The sequence below is a fragment of the Epinephelus lanceolatus genome, chromosome 10, assembly GCF_041903045.1.
Source record: "Epinephelus lanceolatus isolate andai-2023 chromosome 10, ASM4190304v1, whole genome shotgun sequence".
NCBI classification, from domain to species: Eukaryota; Metazoa; Chordata; class Actinopteri; order Perciformes; family Serranidae; genus Epinephelus; species Epinephelus lanceolatus.
In genome coordinates, this window is record NC_135743.1 from 16124955 (window position 1) to 16144840 (window position 19886).

The 19886-nt window shown below is 42.2% G+C and overlaps 1 protein-coding gene across 2 annotated transcripts in view; it reads left to right on the plus strand.

Moving 5' to 3' along the window:
- Positions 1–147: 147 nt before the first annotated feature.
- clstn3 (calsyntenin 3) overlaps positions 148–19886 on the plus strand; it is a 30852-nt gene continuing 11113 nt past the window's right edge. The window contains exons 1-13 of one of the 2 annotated variants that reach the window (XM_033639602.2): positions 148–524; positions 1369–1435; positions 4369–4491; positions 6302–6512; positions 6815–7023; positions 8126–8275; positions 10190–10375; positions 10464–10751; positions 11688–11800; positions 14716–14875; positions 15708–15755; positions 15904–16052; positions 17937–18085. In XM_033639602.2, coding sequence (XP_033495493.1) covers positions 1369–1435; positions 4369–4491; positions 6302–6512; positions 6815–7023; positions 8126–8275; positions 10190–10375; positions 10464–10751; positions 11688–11800; positions 14716–14875; positions 15708–15755; positions 15904–16052; positions 17937–18085 — 1853 coding nt within the window. In that variant the 5' untranslated portion in view covers positions 148–524. Of the gene's footprint in view, positions 525–1368; positions 1436–4368; positions 4492–6301; positions 6513–6814; positions 7024–8125; positions 8276–10189; positions 10376–10463; positions 10752–11687; positions 11801–14715; positions 14876–15707; positions 15768–15903; positions 16053–17936; positions 18086–19886 lie in introns of both variants that reach the window. The other variant, XM_033639601.2, reaches the window with a different exon arrangement.

Here is a 19886-nt window from a genome sequence, read left to right on the forward strand (position 1 = left end):
AGGGTGCAAGTGTTGAAGCAGGCCCAGAGCTGAGAACAAACGTGATGAGATGAATTGCTGTGTTGAGGTCTGAGTCACTGTGAATGTGCGTTCAACAGCAAAAAACAGCCAGAGCAGCAGTCTGGTACAGAGCTGGTGGGGGCCGGAGAGATAGAGAGTGAGGGAGAAGGACGCAGTGTGGGCGGGTTAAGAAACGCCGAGAGGGAGGGGACGCAGCGTAATATTCCCACCGTTTTTTCTCCTCCGTATAGAGCCGAAAAAACAAGGGCATCCATCGGTCTCCTAATCTTCCTCACTCCTCATCACCGAGTCTAACGTCAGACCGAAACACATAGACACAAACACATACCCTGTGAATTCCTTAGCTGCTGTGTAAAGCCTCTGTGTGTCCTCTCCTCTACCTGGAGGTCTGTTTCCAGCCTGCTGCGGGGGGATCGCCGAGCCGAGCGGCAGGGGCGTGAGAGGCGGATGCTGCGAGCGTAGAGGCTGGGTACCAACCAGGAGCATCACCGCAACTCACCACGGTAATGTCAAATCTTGCTTCAAGCTAACCTTCATTTTCTGCGACATTTCCTCCGGTGTAAGCTCTCAACATGGCTCTAAGGCAGTCATGGAGCCCGGGCTGGTTAATGTGTGTCAATACCAACCTGTAATGTAAATCGGCTGATTACTGTCGCATAGCATGTTCCTCTGGTCGTGGATGTATGTGTAGCCTGAACAACCTGTGAACACACGGTGGCTTTTTTGCTATATATTTCCTCCTGTTTTAAAAACTGCAATCTACAATATATGTGCTGTCCTGTAGCCTACCAAGGACTGCAGCAATGGAAAAACGTAGAGGCTTGTTATGTCAGTGAGAAGCATAAAACCCCCCAAGGACTCATTTTTCAGTTGTGGCCACAAGACAGCAGCTGCAGTTTTTTCTAAAAAGCACCATAAACCACAATTAAAACATGGGAAAACACCCACACAGCCACATGTAAAACCACACATGCATAGCCTACATACAGTACACACTCACGGCCAGGTATGTGCCTGCTCCATAGGCTGTTCTAGGCTCTGCATCTGGAAGCGTGTCAGTCTGATTTTGAGGGAAAAGCAGAAGCAATTATTGGTTTGTTCACCCAGAGTGGATATGCAGATTGAGTTCATCACGTAGGGTCTCTCTCAGGCCTCCAAAGGTTACATACATGACACTTGAGTTGCATCTGATAGGCCTGATCTGCCTCTGTCGTGTTACTGTACCTGTCTCTTCCTGTGCTGATCAGTTGTTGATGCATGTACTGTACCCCCCCCCTTCCTCCTTACCCCACCCTGTTACCCCCCCCCCCCTCCCCCCCCCACCCCACCTTTTCTTTCCTCCCTCAGATGGACAGAATGAATTTTCTCTCCTTCTTCCTCCTTTGCTTGACTTCGGTTGCCAGTGGCAACAAAGGTCAGTTCCTCATCATATTGACTGTTAATTGTGAAGTGTTGGGATGATGGTTGACATCGCCATGGGAGCACCCAGACCTGTCAAGGTGCTCGGGGTGCGGGACCATGGCTGTTTTTACCCTGAATTGCTCCTGACGACTCTTTGCTTTCCCCCCTGAGTGTATTAATTAGACATCAGTTCCCTCATGACAGAAACAGACTACATACGTGTGTGTGTTTTAACATTTTGTGTTGCGTGACCCACTGTGCATGTGCCTGTTTTTCACCAGTGCTGTGACTCTGAGAAGATGATAAATCTGTTTCCTCCTCTGTAGCAGATTTATCATCCTGGGTAGTAACCATGACTCTGATTCAACATCATTGTTCCAATGATTATCGTGCTGGGGGAAGGCGAATGAAACAGACAGCGTGGAGGGAGAATGTCAGAGAAGGAGGTGGTAGAGGAGAGTGATGCAGGGGAGACGAGGAGATTGAAGGAGAGATGGGGTATCAGAGAAACATAGAAGAGAGAGAGGGCAAGGGGGGAGAAAGAGATAGACAAGGGGGAAATGTTGGGAGAGACAGAGGAGAAGGAGCTGTGACAGGAGAGGACGTGGCCGAAAAGACGCAGGCTGATAAGGAGGGAGGAGGAGGAGGAGGTGGTGGTGGTAGTGGAGAGAGAGGTGGTACGTGAGATCAGGTGTCACGAGGGAAAAGGAAAAAGCGCAAGATACCGGAGCATTTGTGTGTGTACTCATATATATATATATATGTACGTGTGTGAGGGAGACAGACGAGGAGGGGTGGGTGAGTGTTGTGGGGCGATAGAGTGACAGAGAGGGGAAGAGTGCCAGCAGAGACAGAGAGAGATGGAATGGGATGCCTTTCAATCTGTAATCCCGAATGTAATCCACAGGCCTGATGCTCAGATTAATGCTATATAGCAGAGCAGAGGAGGGAGGGGAGAGATCAACTGAGGGGACAGAGGGCGGGAGATAAATGACCAAAAAAGAGACATGGAAGAGGTCTGTAGAAACAGAGGAGGAGGAGGAGGAGTAGGAGGAGACGTGTCAGGCTAGACCTTGAGAGGAGAGGATGAATATCTCTGATTAGGGCTGATCCTCAATACTTTAATGGTAGAGAAACACGAGAATCGAAAGCTTGGTCACATTTGTGCCCTTTACATATTCTGTGATCAGATATTTGCTTATTTAAATCATAATTTTGCCAATTTCAGACTGTTTTATTCGTGTACAGCTGCTTCTGTCTGGATTTGTTTTGAAATTTGACAACATCTGAGCTTTTTTTGTGAAATCAAAAAAAGGTTTTTTGGTGGAAAAGGTGTTGAGATCTTTTACTCAAGTACAAGTCGCTACAGCTGCAGCTGACAATTATTCTAATTTCTGGTTAAGCTGCTGATTATTGTCTCGATGATTTTGTCTGTTAAGTCAGGAAATAGTTAAAAAATACCCGTTATACTTTCCTAGAGGCCAGTTAATGCCTTTAAATTGCTTATATTGTACTACCAAATGAACAAAAACTCAGAATCATTCTCCTATTGTCGCATAAGACAAAGTAAAGCAGCAAATCCTCTCGTCTGAGAAATTGGTTATTTTTACTTCAATGATTAGTAATTTACCAAAATAGTCGATGATTATTTTCCTGTGGGCTGGTTAATTACGTCGAATCATTTCAGCTCTAAAAGTAGCAATACCTCAGTGAAAAAATATCCAGTTCCGGATAAAAGTCCTGCATATGAAACTGTACTTAATTTTTTTCCCCCAAAGAGCAACTTAACACCCTGTTTTAGCTCAAACTAATACTCATTAGACAGAAGAATAGCTTTTGTCAGAGTGGTGTATTAAATTTTCGGATTATTATTACTGATGTGTTGCTGTCTACGCAGCATTTTAATACTGTAGCTGGTTGAGCTAATTTTAACTAGTGGAAATACGTGCCATATAAATGTCAGTAAAAGTGCAATATGAAATGTAGTGGAGTAGAAATTTCTAGTAGCATCAGTTGGACATACCCCAATAAAGTACCTTTCACATTGTAGAATTTGTGCTTGAGTATTTGAACTTACTCCACCACTGAGAAAAACACATTTATATTCTGCAGTGAGGTTTTTTTTAAAAATCCTATTGGCTCTATAATCGAACAATTTCAAGCAGTACGCAGCCCTGTCTTTGAAGAGAAAGAAGTTTGATCAGATTCAGAACCAGCAGCATTTTCCTCCTCTCACATACGATTCGGCGCAATTAGTTCCAGTCAGATTTTCTGGAAAATTCACTGTGAAGACAACAAAGCAATTGCTAAACACAAGTTTTATGCCTCTGTCTGATTTTCAAACTCTGTATCCTCGGCGTTAAAGAGATTGAGGACAACAGAGGGTAGGCACTCTGAGGCTTTTGTTTTTGCTCTTTGCTGGGGTGTAAAATCGTCATCCTTCTGGCTCATTAACTTGCCCTTTGATCACTCAGCGCAGAACATTCAGCACAAGGATGAATAATTAATTCGCAATTAAAGGTTAAATTCACAGTAAACCTCAGGCATTAGATTTGGACTTGGCTGTTTTTTCAGCGCGTTATTGTGCGCCGCCTGTGGCAGGCCAGTTTGGCTGATTGATATGAGCAATATAGCTCTCTGTGTGTGATAAGGTGAGATCTGGCTGGCTTTAATTATACTGCCAACCAGGAAGGTGTGCAGAGAGGCGCTTCATGTGAACAAGAGGAGGAGGTCTTTATGGAGAGCGAGGAAGAAAGAGGGGAAGTCCGTGAGGGTGTGAATGTGATTAAACAGTGTCCTTGTGGTCACATATACATTGTGTGTTTTATCCACTCATGCTCACCATGTCCTCGCCCCATAATGGAGTGTTAAAAATAGACACGTTGGTTCCTTCTAATTGCTCCATTTAACCCAAAGCCTCTTCGGTCTCTTCTCTGTGCCGTTCAGCCAATAAGCACAAGCCATGGATCGAGACAGAGTACCAGGGGATTGTCATGGAGAACGACAACACCGTGCTGCTCAACCCCCCTCTCTTTGCCCTGGACAAAGATGCTCCACTACACTACGCTGGTAACACCAACCGCATGGGAGAATATAGCATGAGAGGGCTGGCACAGAAAAATGCCCAAAAATGATTTGAACTTTTTCCATGAATTCGCCTGAACATCCACAGAGCTGGCTGCTGCGAAAAATAGGTCAAATCAAGTGCTCGCACTGCCAAATTGAAATTCACATCGCCAGGCCAAATTGAAAATTATCTCACCAGGCCTTGCTTTGGCTTTAATAGTAAACACGACGCTGATTTTTTTAGAGAGAGAAGTTTGGAGCTATCACACAGCTTCCATTTCCAGCCATATTTCCCAGTAGACCAGTCTAAATATTAAAGGCAATGTATTCAGTCACAGAGTCCACTATTTTTAGACCATCATAGTGTAATTCAACCCTTCATTGCAGGAGCAGCAGCGCTCCTGCCTCTGCAGCCCGATGAAATAAGGTTATCATGTTTGCAGTCCTGGAAATAACCGTGTTCAGTCAAATTATAACAGGTCGGCTAGAATTACTCCAGCGCTCCCTGAAATTTATTGGGCTCGTGTCAAGAAGGAAGAGGAAATTAGCTGTTTAAGCAAGAAACCCTCCCTACCTTCAACTTATGTCAGCCAGGGAAGATCAGCTCGTATATTAATATGGTTTTATTCTGGGTCTCAGCTGCAATCTATTTTATTCTGTCCTTATAATGATTGTATGAGATAAAGTGCCACTTAAAGGAATCCTCCAGATATCTGTCTGCTCTCTTAATATTTTCTGAAAAGGTCTGGATGATATGACTTAAAATCGACTGAATATTAGGATAAACTGTCACATTTTATACATCATCATTTCCCTTCTCATGGAAGCTCCCTTCTGACTTGTTTGTCCATGTCAATACAGCACAACCACTTACATTGTGGACATTTGGACTAGACAGAGGGCTTATTGATTGATTGAAATTCTAGTTATATGTCACAGAAAATGCCTCCAATACTGCCTAAAATGCAGGATCGGGTATAGGCGAGTACAAGTCTATGTACCAATCTGATGCCACATGATGTATTGATAAAATTTAAAGTAGACTCACACCTGGATAAAATGACGTATGGGATCAGGACTCAGTGTCGACTAATATGCAAGTACAGGAATCAAAATTGGTATCAGGAAGGAAGAATGGTATCGGGGCATCTCTTGTTAATAGCACTTTTCAAATCAGGATTACAAACTGCTTCTTAGAAAAGCAAACAGAAAGAAAACATTAAGATAACACAAATGATTGGGGTGATAAGAAGAAGAAGACACTGGGCACAGAAAGAATACTTGATAAAGAGTTTTTAGTGGAGATTTAACAGAATCTCTGAGGTAGCAAGATGAATTTTAAAAGGGAGGCTGTTCCAAAGGTTGGGGGAAATACATGATCTTTAGTTGTGTGTCCAGACTGCAGAGTTTTTGCAGCAGGATCTACAGTTGTGTGCAGGTATGGGAGGCCACACAAATGTAAGCTGGAGCCAGACCTGGAGTGCTTTAAAAGTAATGAGTAAAAACTATTCTAAAATCAAGCCAATGCACAGAAGGTTAATTTGGTGTTTGATAATTTCTCTTATTTGTTATAACTGCAGAATTCTGCAGCCTTCGTATCTCAAGCAGGTAAAAGTGTGTGTCACAGTAATCAAAGGAAAATGAAAGCATTAATGACTTTTTCCAAATGAGAGAGTGATGAAAGGTAATCTGAAGTTATTATAATGCATATCTTAGACAATTTATTTTTTAGAACTTGATTCATAGTGTCTATAATTTGTTTTTATTGCTCTGTTCTGATATGATGAGTTTTCTTCCTGCGTCCCTCTCTCAGGCGAAATCTGTGGCTTCCGGGTTCATAACGGCCCCTCAGGTTCAGGCTCAGTCCAGTTTGAGGCGGTGGTTCTGGACCGCTCCACTGGCGAGGGCCTGGTTCGGTCCAAGGAGCCGCTGGACTGTGAGAGTCAGCGGGAGCACAGCTTCACCATCCAGGCCTATGACTGCGGAGAGGGACCTGATGGAGTCAACAGCAAGAAATCCCACAAGTGAGTCAGTCCATTCTTTCATCCTCCCAAAAACACAGGGTGTCAGGAGGACCTTAAAAAGTCCTGAAATGTCCTTGAGTTAATTATACCTTAAAATCCATTGAGTAGTCTTAGATTTGAAATTGTGAGGTCTTAATTGCCAAAAACAGACACCCTGTTTCAAACAGACAATACTGAATATTTAAACAGTAATTACAGTCACTATTTGAGGACTGTTCTGTCTGCTTGCTGTTGTTACAATAATCCATCTCTCTTCTCTCTCTCTCTGCTTGTGTTTTGCTTCCCACTCCTCCCTCCCTCAGGGCCACCGTGCATGTTCGTGTAAACGACGTCAACGAGTTCTCCCCTGTGTTTGTCGAGCGTCGCTACGAGGCTTCAGTCCCAGAAGGACGTCTGTTTGACCGAATCGTGCGCGTGGAGGCTCTGGATGCCGACTGCTCCCCGCAGTACAGCCAGATCTGCTTCTATGACATCATCACTCCTAATGTGCCCTTCGCTATCGACAACGATGGTGAGATATGTTTTATCTTGTCGCAGTAAATCAGTGGGTGTTGGACTCATGGACCTATTAATATTTGTCTGGCTGCTACAGAAATACAATATCCCCACCAGTCACCACATTATTATCCTCATATTCTGTCTGCGCTATCTGCTCTGTGTGGCATTGGTTGCAAGAAGAATTGCTAAATTCAATATTCAACTCCTAAACTCCGGATGCCCTCAATACATGAAACACACACACAGCAGACGCTGCTGGAGTATTGATGTCTGCATAGCGACAGAGTGTTAAGAATTGCAGGTACTTAATTCCTCGCACAGGTAGAAGCCAAAAGATGTTAAAATAGGCTTTGTGTGGGCGGACTATTGTTCTGTCTCTGCAAAAACGTGTCTGCAGCTGTTCAGTTCAATATAACATCCTTTTTGTTCCTGGCTGCTTGTAGATTCCCTAAATTCTTTGTCGTAATTGTATCCATTGACTGGTCGGTGGGAGATCAATTGTAATGTGACACAGCAGCAGAAGAGGACCCTGTTTTAGTATGACTCTGCAGAATCTTCCTGGACTTGGAGGACTTTGCAGAGCAATGAGCAGCTCCTTTCTTTTTTCGATCAGACTGGTACAGAGACCTTTTGTTCCAACCTTGTTCGCACGCTCTGGGCTTGTCATTGTCTATTTTCTTTTTTTCCTCACTTTGTCTTCTCTGTTGCTACCGCTATCTCTTTCATCCCTCTGTCTCTCCTCTCGCCATGTCACACCATCTTCTGTCTTACCTATTGTCTGTCAGCTGGCATGCTGAGCGCTGTCAGCCCATCGCAGTTGCTCGCTGTTGCCTTTATCTGTAAAAACAGGAAAACCCTTCATATTTCATTCTATTCTGTGCAATTTGTCTTCCTCTGTTTTCACTTTCTATTCCTGGACGTAGTGCACGGAGCAGGATAGTGGCTCTGTTTTTGTGTACGTGTAGTGAAAGAGGCTTTATCAATGAGCGTTCATTTGGCTTTCAATCACGCAAGCTTGTTGTTGATGACTAAGCCTGCTATTTCTGTTTCCCTTTTATTCTAGTGTTTCATTATTTCTTGTCCCGTCTTTCTTTGTCTCTGTCTCCGTCTCCTAGGTAACATTAAGAACACAGAGCCATTGGACTCGAAGCGCGAGCGTGTTCACACCTTCTGGGTGACTGCCTTCGACTGTGGAAAGAACCGCGCTCAGGCCGATGCCCAGGTTGTCGTCACAGTCAAGCCGTCCTGCAAACCCGGCTGGATCGGTAATCAATGTTACACATCTCTCTCTTTCTGTCCCGAGTGTCATGCTTGGATAACTGCTGCGCGACTACAGAGATGTGTTTCAGTCAATTAATTAGTCAAATCTATCACTTTTAGTTGGAATGTGCGTGGGCTTGAATGAATCACCTGTCAAGAGCTGAGTTTTAAAGATATAATGCTTAAGCTGAAAGTAATATCAAGGGAAGGCAATTAATTTAACTGTGATAATATATATTTATAGAATCATACATACTACTACTACACTTCCTCTGGATTGTCTGACCTCTTCCTTTAAGCACAGTATGTCTGTCTTGCCTGACATTTATTCAGCTTTATGTACATTGAAAATATGTATATCATAATGAGAGAATGTAGGGGAGACCGGGGGGAATCCCTCTGTGACAAGAGCATCAGAAAAACACAGATTTTTTAAATGTGAAACTACTTAATTCAGTGTTTTTAACGGTTTAAATCACCAGGTCCATTTGTTTTGAAGAGAAAGAAACCTCTGATGATTCAGCTCCTGGCTAAAAACCTCCTGAATGTCTTGATCTTAATTTATCAAAGAAAAAAGGTGAGCACATATTAGCAAGTGCTGGGCTAGCAGCCGTCTTCAACATACCAAACAACATCGGAGAAACACAGATTTGTAACGTTAAACTGCTTTATTCAGTGTTTTACCAGTTTAATCACATGGTCTGTTTGTTATGGAGATAATGCAGCTCCCAGTAAGAACCTGAACAATGAACACTGAAGGAATTCCAGCCTGGAAAAGTTTCAGCTGGTTGTAATGTGCCATCCTTGCAGCTAGATGCCACTAAATTCCCCAAAAACTTACACACTGGACCTTTAAATTATTAGGAAAAAAATATGTATTTTGATGTTGCCAAGTCAGGCACTATTGTCATGGTGTCAGGGTCAATTGTAACACCTCTTCCTCACTGGACATGATGCGGACAAGTGACCATCACGTTGTTTCACTTCTGATGATTTTGATGAAAGATACCCTAATCTGCTCTGTGCATCAGGGAACAGGAGAAGGGACATGTCGCTTGCTTAAAAAACGCTTGCATTGACTCTGGCAACAGCAAGCCATGCCTTAGGCTCGATCAGGGCTCAATAGGCTCACTGAATGTTCATTCATTAATTCAAACCTTTATTTAAAACTCAGGAAAACAATTGAGGGCGGCGCTCATTTGCAATGATGCCGAGCATGAACAAAGACATTTAAAAAAAACAAAAAAAAACAATTAGCAAACAAATAACCATCATTCATATCAATTAAAACAGAAATGAAATCATACAAAACAACAAACAACAATAGCAATAAACGATCGCTTGAAGTGGAATGTAGAATGCTGCTGTCTCTCGTAGTGCATCTAGACAGAATGTGCTCGCTTGCTGTATGTTAGGAAGAGGTGTTACACAGCGTTAAAATTACAGCCAAATGTGCCACCCATGCCATAACCAACCTTGCTGACTAGAAACAACAAAGCTAACATTTGACCGAGATCAAATGTTAGACAGCAGAATGGTCATCAAAACTAGACTGGTGTAAATTAATAGACATTAAATGTTACGACAGTGTGAGGAAAATACTGTAGATGAAAAAAAATCACTTTCATACCAAAAAAAATGAGTCAGTGACACCAGTTTGTCCTGAGAGGGATCATCACAGATGATGTGCCCAGTTTGGTAGTTCTGTCTCAGTTCTGATTGGTGCAGTTTGAGATGTTACAATTGCCCCCATCTCCAGGTAAATAATACGACAGACTATGAAATTAATTGAAGAACCTTATTGCCATAACAGGACCATTACAGGACTCTGCCTTTTCATAAGTATGGGCCTCTTTTTCCCCACTTTTTAAATCCAAATGTTGAGGGTCTTGTTGTGATTGCACTTTTTTTTTTTTTAGGATGGACCAAGCGTGTAGAGTACACACCAGGGTCAGGCAGCATCCCACTGTTCCCCAGCCTGCACCTGGAGACCTGTGAGGAAACTGTGTGGAACATCCAGGCCACTGTAGAGCTCCAGACCGGCCACATCGGGAAGGGCTGTGACAGAGACAGTTACTCTGACAGATCTGTGCGACGGCTATGTGGTGAGTTCTAGTTTACTTTTCAAAATGTAAATATTAAGACGGTGGGATGATGTTTTATTAATATCCCCTCTCACTTTTTCCTCATCAGGTGCTGTCAGGGGCGAAGTTGACCTCCTCCCGCCTCCATCTCCTGCTGCCAACTGGACCTCAGCTCTGCCCACTCTCCCCTCCTCTGATTCATCTTTGGTCTTCTCCTTTAATGGATCGAACCACGTCGCCGTGGTGCCAGATTCGGTTGTCACAGCATTGTCCGGTGACCACTTCACTTTGCAGCTGTGGATGCGAAGGGGCGGTGCCAACATCCAGCCTGCAACCACTCAGACCAGAGGAAGTCGCAAGGAGGAGGAGACCATTGTGTGCAGCACTGTCAAGAATGGTGTGTGAAGCTTTGTTTATACTCAGTGAGACACTGTGGTGTGAGCATTTGTAGATGGCGCGCAAGCTGCTAACATGCACAGAGGCATTTACGCTCAGTGCGTTGTTTGTTGTAATATGCTCTGAAATACCAGGGGGCGCCACTCTTTCCACTACGTTTTTCCGCATGTCACAAAATCCCCTTCTTTCCCTAATGTGCTGGCCATTTCTCTCCATGAATTTAAAACCATTAAACTAAAATATAGCGTACAATTAAACTGATGTTGATTTTTTTAGGTGGCAAAAATACATTTTGTTGCTGCCCCCCTGTCCACAGCAGTTCATTGCTTAGTTTCCATGGTGGCACTCCTGCCTGATTCTCCAAACAGGGGACATGCTGACTGCCATCTATTATATGTAATACACTAACTATGGATAAGTACCTCATACAGCCCCACTTGAAAAAATCCAAACTATCCCTTTAAACCCCCTGAAGGTTACACACTCAAATCCCCAGAGAAAGCCAATGCTGAAAGAAACAAAAAATACGTAAAGCTGTTTATAGCCTCAACAACTACTATCAAGGTGCTCTTGAGAGAGACACTTAACCCTCAGCTGCTCTCCACTTGAGCAGCCAAGTGGAGAGCAGCAGTGGAACAGTAAACCGCTGTAATTGGGCCAGGCAGAATATTGTGTGCATCATGTGAATATTTTTTAAACTTTATGACTTTGTAGGGGCAGCGCTAAAAAAGCAGCACGTTCAGCAAGCCTCCCCTCGGGTAGAAACAGTAATAAAATTCACAAGTGAGAAAGATAAAACAGAGATTAAAATCTATATTAAACTCATTTTTATGTCTTATCGAGGTTGTTCTCGGAAGAAGCGCCTACTGGTGATATGAAGACAGTTTGACAAGACCACACTGACCCACCAATTATTTTCTGTTCCTCTGCTCTACAGATGATTCCTTCTCCCACTATTCCCTCTCCGTCCATGGCTGCCGCCTCTCTCTCTTCTACTGGCCCGACGTCTCAGCCGCACGGCCCGTCAAGTTCTTGTGGAAACTGGAGCAGGTACTGGGGGAGCTGCAACACTTAGCTTTGATGTTCTCACTTGCACCATGTCTTCAGCATTTGTATCTTTGAAATTAAGCTGAAATGAAGGAAATGCAGTGGTAAGGTGTTATGTCTGCCTCAGGCACTGCTATTTTACAAAACAACCATCTTCCGTTCATACGTATACAAACGTAAGAACACAGTGCTCCTACTTTTAAATTTCATATTTGTGTGGATAAAATTCATATGAACTATACACCGAAATGAAGTGAAAAAGTTTAAGGGCAAGAGGAAACAAATGAACAGATTTTCTCTATGATTCAGACAGCACACTGGGGGGTGAGGTGGGTTTGTTGTGACTGACGCCACTGGTCCCAGACAGATTGAAGCAGCATGGATTAAAGGATACTGAGCAGATACAGAGAAGATTTGTCAAATCCCTCTGTCTGAACCACAATATCTTATTAACCCAGTCTTTCTTTTCTGCCCCTCTGTCTGTATGATTTTCCTGTCTTTCCTCTTTGTATTCCCTCCGATATCTGTTGAGAAAGCTCGGGAACGAGTGGTGGATTATCATGTTCTTCTTAATGCACTGCATTTATGTGACAGTTAAAGTTACATGTTACTTTCGAGATTTACACCAGAAACCTGACTAGTTTATGAAAACAAACATTTAGTGTCTAGCTGGGATCCCTTTGTCACGTTTCAGATGTCTACGAGTTGTTTGCAGTTTCCAGCAGAGACGTTTCCCCTCTAACTTCTCAGATGCTTTCATTTTAATACCTGTTTGACCCCAAAAGACATAAAATGATAACAAAAATTCACAAAAAATGCAAAGATCAGAGAAAAATCCTGAAAAGAAAATTTCCATTTCCTTGTCAATTACTCATCTTACAACCCCTCAGATTTATCTTGTGACACTTTAGTTGGAAAATAACTGGACTAAACTACCTAACTGAAGTTAAATCTAGCTCCTCAACAGCTACATCAATAACAGCAGTAACAATAATGTAATATTGATATACCCGCCCCTCTAGCCATTTCTCTGCAGCACAAGTTTTTTTACTAATAATATTTTGAGTACTTTTTTAATAGTATATTTATTGAATTTGCAACATGTAAAAAGTAAAAATATCCAGTATTAAACATATACATAGATATCAATGGACAAACAGTTTCAAAATGATTAAAAATGAATACACTAAGTTAAAGGAAAACTTAAGTTTTTTTCAACCTGGACTCTATTTTCATCATCCTTGGATCTTGGTGACATAGGCTGGTCAAATATTCAGAGACTGCTGCAGCCACAGCGTCGAAACAGGCTGCAATATAATTCCTACTGGCAACTGTGCACCGATTTACGTCCATTAAAATTGCTTGTTTTTGCCACTGACAGGTTCAGATTGTTATTATAAATGTCTGACATTATTATGGAAAGGGCCCTACTGAGAAATGAAACATTTTTCTTTAACCTTCACTGATCTGGTCCTCCTGGTCTGTGTGAAATATTTTTCACAACATCATGTGCATTATTATTCTTAAATATCATGTTCACTTGTTAATGTAGTGCAATATAAGTTTCTCAGTCATGTGCAATACTATTTCTCATTGTTACATCACATGCAATATAACATCGATTATCAGGAGCAGTCTGTTTTTTTTTCTCCACCATTTTAGTTCATTTTTACTAACTGTTGTACTTATCTTACTCCTATGGTTACTCTATTAGGCACTGGGTTTTGCTTTTGCTCCTTGAAAAGACTTGTGTCTTGTATATTTTTAAAATTGTGGTTACTCTACTTAGTGTTACTGTAATTTGAAGCATTCCCTGCCACAAGAATTTCCTTCGGGATAATTAAAGTTCAATTGAATTAAATTGAACTGAACTGTTCGTGTGTGTAACCAAGCCTCACTCAAGGAGAAGTCTCTCAAAATCTCTTTTGCACATTGTCAAAATTAGCTAAATCTTCAGCCAAGCCACTAGAAGTCTTAAATAACCCCAAGATTTGCTTTCTGTACTCCAACCAACTTGGCACTCCTCTCTCCAACTCTCACTAATGTTTCAACTGTTTTTCCCTGCAACAAGTCACCTCTCGTGAGATTTCAGAACGAGACTTCTCCTTGAGCAAGACGAGAAAAACTTTCATTGCTCTGTAGCGTCTTTTCCATGATGTTGTTAGACACTTATAATAACAATCAGAGCCTGTCAGTGGCCAAAAAAAACACTTTTAATGGATTTAAAGTGATGATGCGCAAATCCTTGTAGGGATTACATTGCAGCCTGTTTCGCCGCTGTTGTTGCAGCTGTCTCTCTATATACTGGACCAATTTCAAAAATTGTCTCCATTAGTCACTTAGATACAAAAAGACAGAAAAATAGGGTACAGGTGGAAAAATACAGATGTTTCCATTTAATTCCTGTTACATAAATGTTGAAGTAATAATATTTATGACAATATTCTTGAAAAAATACCAGAGGGATACATTACAACTGATACATGTGCAATAGCTGACTTCTGAACACATATATTGCTCTACATTGATCTACAACAGTTCTACTAGAGTAGGAGACACAGTGGTGCAGTGGTTAACATCGTCGCCTCACAGCAAGAGGGCTCCTGGTTTGAGGCTGGGATGGGGGGCTCGAATCCTGGGGTGGGGGAGCCCCTCTGTGTGGAGTTAACATGTTCTCCCTGTGTCAGCGTGGGTTTTCTGCGAGTACTCCGGCTTCCTCCCACAGTCCAAAGACATGCAGGCTAATTGGTGACTCCAAATTGCCCGTAGGTGTGAATGTGAGCACAAATGGTTGTCTGTCTCAGATGTCTGTCTCGGATGTCAGTCTCTGGCAACCTGTCCAGGGTGTACCCTGCCTCTCGCCCAGTATCAGCTGGGAGAGGCTCTCATGTTGACTCTGTGTTATCTCTGTCCAACAGGTGTGTGACAGCGAGTGGCATCATCTTTCCCTCAGTGTCCAGTTTCCCTCAGTAACCCTGTATGTCGATGGTGTGACCTTCGACCCCGCCCTCATCCACGACAATGGAGCCATCCCCAACCCCGCCCCCCACCAGAAGATGCTCATCGGAGCATGCTGGGGTAACACACTGAAATTTATGCTCAGCGAATACACAACTGACATACATTTCATTCCAGCTTAATGATGGATTCTGACAGAAATATATGCAAGCAGGGAGCGAGAAACCCTGTTTTTTTTTCCTCTTTTTGCATAAATGCTATGAGCAGCAATTGTGCAGTTTGCCGCCTCTTTTGCATTCCTCCATGTGTCATTCAAATCACACATCAGCAAAGATAGCAGACTGCCATTTCTGGCACGATCACCGGCAACTCAAACCCTCGTAAGGCATCTTCAGACAATCTGCCGAGACATTTTGCCTCGCGCCATTCACTCCCTCATTTCACTCAGTTATAATTTGGTTGATGCATTTTGTCTTTGAGGGCTAATAATATAACTGACTTATCAATTATTCAGGGCAGCAGAACAACATGAGGGCCAGACAGCTATCAGCCACTTACACTCGAATCGCTGGGTAAAATGGGAAACTCTGGCTGCCAATTAGCAGTGAAATACACACACACATACACACACACTCTCACACACACGTTCGCAGTGTTACACTCACATCCACAGTGGAAGTCGCTCTGCTGCGAGGCAGCAGCTGCTGCTAGATAATGAGGAGATGGTGCTTTTCTGAATATCATCAACAATTTTCTTGCTTGCATTCTCTCACTTGCGCCTTCTCCTGTTATTTATTTCTTTATTTTATTTTTCCCGTCAACCTCTGGCACCTTCAGGCTCCCTCTCACTTTGTTTTCATACCTCACTACATTTAAATATCTCTCTCAGTGTGCCTTACTGTTTTCTCTTTGTCTATTCCCCTTTGTGCCCCTCACCTTGTTTCCCTTGCAGAGCCTGAAGAGAAGCAGAAGGAGATACTAAACAACACCATCCCAGAGGGTAAAGACTCAGGTGACCTCCCTGTTTTCACTCTGTGGTGTGCAGCCTGTCATTTTGCTGTGTCACTGTTGTTGTATATTATTTATGTGCATTAGAATATAAATGTGGTGTTATAATATGTATTCATACTGGACTGTCTGGTCTTTAGTAAAGTATGTGGGCGGTTATCATGGCCTGTTGTCGGGGGTCACGGTGCGTCCCGGCAGTGTGGAGCCTCACAGTGTGGTGGAGTGTCTGTACGCCTGCAGGGAGGGCCTGGACTTCGGAGACCTTGAGACTCTGGGCTCAGGCATGAAGGTAATGCCTCAGAGAACCACAGAATGTCAAGTTGCTGAGAGAGAGGATGCTCAGAGAGAGTGAACGCGTGTCTCAGATACACACATTTAATCTTTTATCCCCTATTGTAACATTTACAGTCAAAATTAAAACATGCCACACTACTCTTCTCCTGTACACTATGCTTTATAAATGTTAACAGCCATCTGGCCTTCACTCAGGCGGTGATCAGTTATGTGACTCATTGATCACCATAGATACTAGCCCTACTAGCCCTTTACTATCAGTACATACATACGATTGAGACATATCACTTTGTCATTACATTGTGCCTTGAACTTTGACCCTCTTGCTTATCAATTAACGTCATCATCAAGATACAAAATCCCAGAATAGACAGAAAAGCATGCTGGCTTATGGCTTACCACATGTAGTAAGACATCCTGGTATTTTTTGCTCACTGTCTTTGACATAGTAGGCTAAGTATTGGAACATACTAAATATTTTTTCTGGCCTACTTAACGGTATGGTAATATGAGTATAGGTGTGTGGAAAACAACATGAGAGTCTGCACACTAGATAAGTGGTTCCAGATGTAAAAAACACACTTTATTTTTAAGTACATTGAATTTGCAGAACAAAGCTTATATTTTGAAGTGCTGTTTCTTGCTGTAGATTGAGTAAATAACTGTGACAGCTACTCAACAGAGACAGCTAACTAGCTCTATGACATGGCCAAATGCAAGTATGACGCTGAATATTTTAAACTGTGTGGACTTTGAACTAATGACTGAGGACAAATCTGGACCCTGTGGCTGGACCAGTTGGGAACCACTTCACTTGATAATACTCCCATGAACATAATACATATTTAATGCCAAGTAACTATAGTGTGCAGACTATAGCGCTTAGTACTTCTCATCTGGGTGTGTATGCTTTTGTACACTTCTTTGCATGTCAAACAACATTACCATCATCTTTTGAGAATATTAAATAGTGTTTGATCTTAGAAGATAAAAATATTCACAAGAGAATTATAAATACGAGTACAAAGCACACAAAATTATAACAGACTTTTCAAAAATGCTCTTTACAAATTGAAATATTTCATCAACTCAGAAAAACTCAAAAAAAAAAAAAGTTGTATTTCTGTTTTTGAATAGGAAGTGTCAAATTATGTACTCCTTTAACCTCATTTATTCAGATCTCTTTAATATCACAATACTCATGCAACCAATTTCAAAGACACTCTTTGGTTGATTGCACCACTTCCCTCATTTGGTTTAAAAATCATTTTTATTCCTATTGTTTTCAAGAAAGTCTGGCTTTTATTTTAGAAGTGAAAATCTCACATGTAACATCATCACTTGTTATGTATTTGCAAGTCTTAATCTAATTTGCCTTCATTGTCTTTCATTTATATTCACATTCGGGTTCCTCCTTTCTGTGCACACGCCGTTCTGTTTTTCATATGTGCTGTGTAGGGGTGACAGACAGATCTTAAAGACTGAATGGGAGGAATTAATTCAGCAAGCAAAACCTTCATCTTCACGTGGGGACCACACTTGAAAAAATGTAATCCTGTCCTCTAATTGCAACATGAGATGTTGGTGTGTTGCCAAATGTGTCTAACCTCCCCTAGTGGTGGTTTGGTGTTTTTGAGACACTTATACGTAAAATGTTTAACATTTTTGTTCAATGTGTGTCAAAGAGGTGAAAAGTAATACGCCTGCCAACATTAATACATCTTTGCTCTGATGTCTCTTCAAAAGAACCTGCATTGAATGAGATTCAAGAAGATAAACCCTTTTTAAAGTTTCCCTTTGTAAAACCTCCATAACAAGATGTCCTTTTATGTAAATGAACGGAAACGTAGATTTCCAAGCGTCTGTTTCGGCTTTGCAGGTTCATGTGAACCCCAGCCAGTCAGTGTTGGTGCTGGAGGGAGACGACATCGAGAGCTTTAACCGCGCAGTGCAGCAGGTCACCTACAGGAACTCTCTACGCTTTGCCACCCCTGGAGTCCGACCCCTCAAACTCACCACCTCGCTCAGGTACAAAACACACACACATGCACAAATGGTACTGTTTATTATTGTGGATGGACCTCAACATGTATACAGATAAAAATCAGTCATAGAGAAGGTGGAGATACTGATTTCACCACCAACAAAATATTCAATACTTCAATAGGCAAAAGCACACCCTGATATTTACTGACAACATGGTAACTAACTTGAGTCACACGTCCTTTGATTGAAAGTCATTCTGTGAAATGCAGAAGCAAAGTGACACCCCAAATGTAAATTATCACACTTTAAATCTCTGAACATCACAAATGATAGGATGTGAGATGAAAATGATTTCCTCAAACAGTCTGTGGCTGTCAAATGAAGTGTCAACTGTCTGGACTCTGCTGCCTCTGCTTTACTCCTTTGACATTGAACTCATCAAACATGGACCTTGCTTCAGCTGTGATAAGGACCGGTGTGGCACGAAAGAGATGATGATAGAGGGAATACGTCAAAGCGAGAGATAACGAGGAATATCTTATCTTATCGTTCATTCAGCCATTTGCTTTGACGAAGTAAACTGCAGTTACAAAATTTAATTCTGCCTGGTTTTACCTGCAGCTCGTGAGGGATTAACTTTCAGAAACTGTTTGTCTTTTTAGTGGAGACCAATTAAAAGTGATTCCTGTCTGTCATCATCTTGTTATTCGCTTATTTTCACCTTAAAAATGATTCAAACTGATTTTTTTTGTATCCTTTTGTATCCATCTTGAGTACTGATAAGAAAAAATGTAACAACATTTACATAAGCCCCGTTTCCACCGAGCTGTACGGTACAGTTCAGTTCGGTGCACTTTTTTACCAAAAGTTGTGGGTGGTACCAATGGAACTGTTCCGCACTGTCCCATTTTTGGTCCCCCCTCTGTTGGGGTACCTAGCACACAGATCTGGTACTAAAAGGTGGAGCTGTGAACACTGCAGTCTGTTGATTGGTCAATAGAGGACGGTCACTCTGCTCAGAGCTGAGTTGTGGCTGGTTTTGAGGCTCATGTAACCACCGTTCATACTGTGGAGAGTTTTATTAGTACTTAGTGTATGAGTTGATGACATGAATCAATCAGCACACCGTAAATTTCACTGTAAAAACTCTGACCATTCCATTAGTTCTCTTGTATGAAAGACACTTTTAGTAATGAGTGGATCTTAAAGCATTTATATTTATTAATTTTTGACCAGGTTATGTGAACTGCATATATTCTAATCCTCACTTGGAGAAAACAAAAGCAGCATGGAGCATTGTTCCTGTGGGCTCCAGCAACACTAAACCCCTGAGCTTGCCTTAGAGGGACTAAGTGAACAAATCCACTATTTTTAAATATCCCATGGAGAGAGACTCTCACTGCAGCCTGTTTTATTTTGTTCTGAGAATGTCGGCATGTAGCCTCGATCTGTGGACGATAAACGAGGGACAGACTTCCCTCTGTGTCACCGCTGATGAGGAAATACAGTGAGTGCTGGACGGAGCAGTGAGTGACAACAACCCCACCCACATTTAAGGGTACTGTTTGCAGTGGAAACACTAGGGTCTAGGTACCATGTCTGAAGGGTTACTTTTGGTTCCAAAGGTACCATATCAAAAGTGTTTGGTGGAAACGGGGCTGTAGTGGCCAAACATGGAATTACAACCTTCAGGTCCATCAAGTGATGCCATGTGACCCAGAAAGATTTTTCCCATAGACTTACAATGTGAAAGAGGCACCTGTAAATCAGTGGATGCATTTTTTTGAGCGTCACAGCCCCCATGAAATTGTGTTTCACTAACAGAATTTGATCCATTTGGTGT